Source organism: Otolemur garnettii, unplaced genomic scaffold (assembly GCF_000181295.1).
Source record: "Otolemur garnettii isolate 467f Iridium unplaced genomic scaffold, OtoGar3 scaffold00172, whole genome shotgun sequence".
Classification (NCBI taxonomy): Eukaryota; Metazoa; Chordata; class Mammalia; order Primates; family Galagidae; genus Otolemur; species Otolemur garnettii.
This window is the reverse complement of record NW_003852567.1, coordinates 1,792,509-1,797,730: the sequence shown is the minus strand read 5'-3', so window position 1 is coordinate 1,797,730 and position 5,222 is coordinate 1,792,509. Positions and strand designations below refer to the sequence as shown.

The following is a 5,222-nucleotide window of genomic DNA, read 5'->3' as shown; positions in this document are numbered from 1 at the left end:
GACCACAGGCACCCGCCACAACGCCCGGCTATTTTTTGGTTGCAGCCATTATTGTTGTTTGGCAGGCCCGGGCTGGATTCAAACTCGCCACCTTAGGTGTATGTGGCTGGAGCCTTAGCCGCCTGAGCCACAGGCGCCGAGCTGGGGAGGATTTCTTGATCCCAGGAATTTGAGGTTGCAGGATGAGTGAACAAAGTTAAGTTAGCTGAGTTTTAAGTGTAGTCCCACAGAATCCCTTTGTGTGATCTGGACAAGTGCCAAACTCAAACATTTTCTAGATCTCTATGGTCCTCTTGCATGGAACAGGGGCAACTGGGATTATTTGTGAGGATCTATCCATCCCTAGGTTCTGCTGTGTTCAGTGAAGAGACTGCCATGGCAGGTATGTCTGATGAGGGTGTGACCTTCTCAGGTCTGTGGTGTGGCAAGTGAACTGGGATCCCTTCGCATGGGGATAGGTAAATCTCGAGTTCTTTGAGGTAGGAAGGGCAAGGTATTTTAAAATAAATCTTTGATGAAAACTTAAAAAAATTGATTTCCTTTGCCTCCTTTTCTTTAAACTAAAACACACTGAAAACTTCAGGTTAACTGAGATTTTGGTGAGTTGTATTCCCTTTAACAGAGGTAGACTGTCTTTTACCTTAGAGAATGAAGGCAAACTACATTCTGACTCAAGCCCTGTTGGGGATCCCTGGCCTGACTCAGCAGGGGTCCTCTCTTCTTAGGAAGGCACATACAAACCTATTGGCTTTGTGGACCAACTGGCAGTTCACTTCACCCAAGTTGGGAACCTGATCCCCAAAGACTCAGATGAAGGACGGCGACAACATTATCGTGAGGAATTAACAGCAGGTAGGACTCTGGGCCAGCCTGAGGCTGCAGCCTTGGGCTTGGTCCTCTTTTCCTGGTCACTTTAAGGAGTAGACCCCCTAAGCTAAAAGTAGAGTATCTACTGACATGAGAATCATAGATAGCTGTCTGTCCAGAATAGATCGGGAGCTAACCCATGACAAATAGGCTAAAGACAACCCCAGGGCAAGGCAGGGTCTGAAAGGAAGAAACCAAGAAGGCCCTTCCTGCCAGAGATGGGGAATCAGACCTAGACTTTGAGCTTATTGTCAATATCCTACCAAGGTTCTCAGGATTCTGCCAAGGTGGTGATTTCAGAAACAGAAAATCTTGAAGAAGATGAAGAGCCCAAGGAATTAGAAGCTGAAGCTGGAAGTCAAGTAGATGAGACTGCAGCTGGGGTATAGTATAATATTGCTCTCCATTCATCCTCTTCCAGCTCAGACTCTGACTGGGGCTTCAGGGGTGACTTATGGTGCAAGGAGGGAGGCTGAAAGTGAAAAGTTAAATGTTGCAGGTGCCACCACATCTGGCAGCATTACTTTCTCCCACCCCTATCCTATCCCATGGACTTCTGTCCTGCTCCAATTCTCCACCACTTCCTCATAGCTAAGTCCCGGTCCTCTGTGTCTTTATTTCCAGATACCTGAAAAAGTGACTGAAGAATCAGTGGAGACTATGCAGCCCAAGGAGCGAAAGCTCACTAACAAGTTCAACTTCAGTGAGAGGGCCTCACAGACTCTCAACAACCGTCTCCGGGTAAAGCAGCCCCCATCCTAGCCCCTTTGCAGCTCCACAGTGTACATGGCAGGGAGAAAGAAGCTCTGGCTCCAGCTGCAGAAGCCCTCAGTGTGCTAGGGGGGCAGGGCAAATGCCACAATTTATCTTTCCAAGAAGAGCTGAGAACATGTGTTCAGGTCCCTGTAAGGCATCCTGGCAGGAGTTCAGAGGGAGTAACAAGGAGGCTAGGGCCCTCCAAATACTCCACTAAGAGACTTAAATTCAAGCTGGAGTTTGAAAATGGGGCAGATATCAGCACCTGAAAGGAGAGAGGACACTGCAGGGTGCTGGGGTAGTGGGACATCTAGGAACCAGTTGGCTGAAGTTGATGGCTCTGTGATATACCATCTTCTGGAAGAAGCCAGAAAGATTCTCTGACTTGTAAGTGTGAAGGATCCCAAGAACCAGGCTCAGGGTCTCAGGCAAGAGACTCATACACATAAGGGCAGTGTTCTACAGAAATGAATCTGTGGATGGAGGGTGAGGTCTATGGCACAAGTTTCTGACAGTCCCTCATCACCCTCTGTGGTCCCTCTACTGACATTTGGAGATCTGGGTGGTAAGGAATGGGGAAGGGCCGTGTTCCCTTGCTGGAGCTGGAGACCCCAGTATTAGGTAGAAATCTTCTCAAGGTGATGGACATTAACCTGATGGCCTGCCAGAGGCTGATTTCTGTACCCTGCTCTGGCTTCCTATGTATCTGTCCATCCGTCGCTTGCAATTTATCTTGGTTAAGACTGGCAGTCAGCTTTCACTGCCCCTGCTTTCTGGCTTATGCTTCTTCTATGGAAGGCCAAAATGGATAAAATGTGGGCTTTGAATGCCTCATTTGGTCTTTTGCCCAGGCCCCTCTTTACTTTTCCAGTTCAGTGTCCCACCCCTTCCTCAGCTCCAAACAAAATGCTTTTTCCAAGGATGTACTGTTAGGTTAAGTGAGAAGGAGTTGAGAGCTTTCTGGGGGTTTCCTGTTATTGTTCTCTAGGACCGGGAATGCCAGATGGAGCCTCCTCCCAGAACAAACTTTTCAGCCACAGCCAATCAGGTAAGACTTGGCCCAGCCTGCAATCTTTCACCACCACTATGCATCATTTTCACATTCAGCAGCAAAGGAGACTGACCTGGTCAAGAACTTCTCTGGTAATCTTCCCTCCTTATCCACCCACCTCCCTGCTCATTTTCCTGAGCATCCATCCAGGCCTTGAATGCCATGCACTTGAGACTGTAGGTCCCAATCCAATAAGCTGTGGGCCAGCCGCATGCCTGCTGGGCAAGGCCATCCTAACTAGAAATGCAGATGGCTTCTGTAACTTCTTTCAGGACCAAGGAGAATGTTTGTTCCCATGGACTTTCTAGTGCCTTGTGGCTGACTCTGAAGTGTTAGCACTCTGACCTTGCCCTCCCAGCAGCCTGCATTGTCTCTGCACAGCCTTCTCCTTCTCCCTTAAGTCCTGGATAGCTATTCTGTTTTGGGCAGGATATGGTACCAGGAGACCTGAGCTCAGGCACCAAATCTGGGAAAACCATGTCACTATAATGCCTCAGTTTCTTTCTCTGTCAAGAGAGGATGACAAGCTGCCTCATAGAATTGTTGGAGGGCTCTGAATGAGATAACAAACACTGAAGTACTTTTCAGCATGGAGTACTAGTCCATCAGTGAATTATTAAATGTAAGGTGTGCTGTCTGGCCTCCAGGTGGCAGTGACTGCCCAGCTCTGGGGAGCACACAGTGTGATCTGGGGCATTTGCCCAGCCCCCAGGTCTGCTACTATCTTTGAGCTTCTCTTGCTGTCAGATTGGGGTTCCTTTACCTTTTGCTTATTTCCTTTTAATGCTGAGGTGTGGTCAGTACTGTAGACAGCCAGCCTGAGACACTATGTTTATGCTAACTCTGTGGGGGGGATACATTTTTTAAATTTCCTAATTCAGAGTCTTATAAATCGCCAAGAAAAATGTGAGCTAGCCTGATGTTTGCTCATTTGTTCTGCCTAGCAGGAATTGCAGAGTAAAACAATATTGATCTCCAGCTGGAAACCCAGACTCTGGGCTTCAGGATGGATAAGTCCAACCCAGAGGTATCCTGAGAACTCGTGTTCTTGTTCCAGGACTGATGGTTAGCAGAGAAGACAGACATTGAATGCATAATTATAATGAACCAAGTAGAGGGTACCTGTGACAGCCATTAATGTGATCAACTCTGTAAGCCCTGAAGGCCAAAAAGGAGCTTTCTGGGTGAAGATTGCACCCCACAATGATCTCTCTCATCTCTTCTTTCCTAGTGGGAGATTTATGATGCCTATGTAGAGGAGCTTGAGAAGCAGGAAAAGACCAAAGAGAAGGAGAAGGCAAAGATGCCAGTAGCTAAAAAAACAGGGAAGATGGCTATGAGGAAGCTGACATCTATGGAGTCCCAGGTTTGCTGATGGTCCCCACAGCTCTGTCACAGAATGTCTGAGTGGGTCTTTGGTCTTTAGGTGGCCAGAAGCCAGAACCCTATCTGGGAGGGTTTCACAGATACTTAAATCAGGGGCTAATATTGAGGAAAGATGTGAGGAGAGCTACATATGTTTCTAGCATTCCATATATACCCCCAATTTTATATGGATCTGGAGTCTAGTGGTGTTTTGAGACTGTTTGGCTAGGAGCAACAGAAGATGTGACCCTTATTGAAAGCACTATCTGCATCCTAGAAGATCTGAGGAGTCTGTATAGGGTGGGGGTGGATGTGAGAAAGCACCACTTCCTTGGGCAAGGGTTCATGGGATTTGGGAAGGTGAGATGCTTCTTAACTTCTAGTCTTTGGGTTTACTTGTGCCCTATACTTAAGTGAGTCTTCAGGGGCAGGAGCCAAGTCAGAGATGGTCCTAGGTACCATCAATGCCAGGCCAATGGATATGGCCACCCAGGGCTGGTGTACCATGAGGAGCCATGTAGAAGTCATTATAAAAGTCATGGTTGGGAGCTCACTTTGTGTGAGATGGGCATATGTTTGGGAATCATCGTGGGAGTTATGGGTATGTAACTATAGGGAGTCAGTGCAGGGAGGTCAGCACAGAAGATGCTGAAGTGCCACACTTGGCCCTTTAACAGACATAAATCTGGATTGGGAGCCAGAGTGACAGTGTGAATTAGAATAGGTTTGATCTGCACTGGGGTGGGAAGGACAAGGTCCACAGCAAGCTGGGGGTTGGTTTCAGCACCTTGGAGAGCTCCTTGGGCTGCTCTCAGAGAGGAGGTTCTGTTCCGCTCCAGAATAACAGCTGGACCAGTTAAAGAAAATTCTACTTCCTTTGTCTGAGGTGTACCTACTTCCACTCGGTTCTCTGTTCTGATAACATGATAACGTCATATCTGAGGGACAATGTTACATTTAGCCCCTGCCTTGGCTTAATAAGAATCCCAATTCACTTTTATTCAATCATTGACCAGGTACCCAGTGATCATGGCCATGCTGGGTACTAGAACTCTGAGTTGAAAGATGGAGCCCCTGTCCTGAGGGTTGCCCTGTGTAGGCCCGTGGCTGCTTCTGCACCATTCTCTAGAGGTTAAAGATTTCAGAGTGGCTCGGCGCCTATAGCTCAACCGGCTAGGGCGCC

The 5,222-nt window shown here is 47.8% G+C and overlaps 1 protein-coding gene across 2 annotated transcripts in view; it reads left to right on the top strand.

The window, feature by feature from the left end:
• The window catches only part of DNAI1 (dynein axonemal intermediate chain 1), a 59,760-nt gene that overhangs the window by 26,369 nt on the left and 28,169 nt on the right, over positions 1-5,222 (top strand). Inside the window, exons 5-9 of one of the 2 annotated variants that reach the window (XM_003800272.2) lie at positions 726-852; positions 1,135-1,250; positions 1,492-1,608; positions 2,612-2,671; positions 3,906-4,040. In XM_003800272.2, the coding sequence (XP_003800320.1) occupies positions 726-852; positions 1,135-1,250; positions 1,492-1,608; positions 2,612-2,671; positions 3,906-4,040 (555 nt within the window). The remainder of the gene's footprint in view (positions 1-725; positions 853-1,134; positions 1,251-1,491; positions 1,609-2,611; positions 2,672-3,905; positions 4,041-5,222) is intronic. The other variant, XM_012811657.1, reaches the window with a different exon arrangement.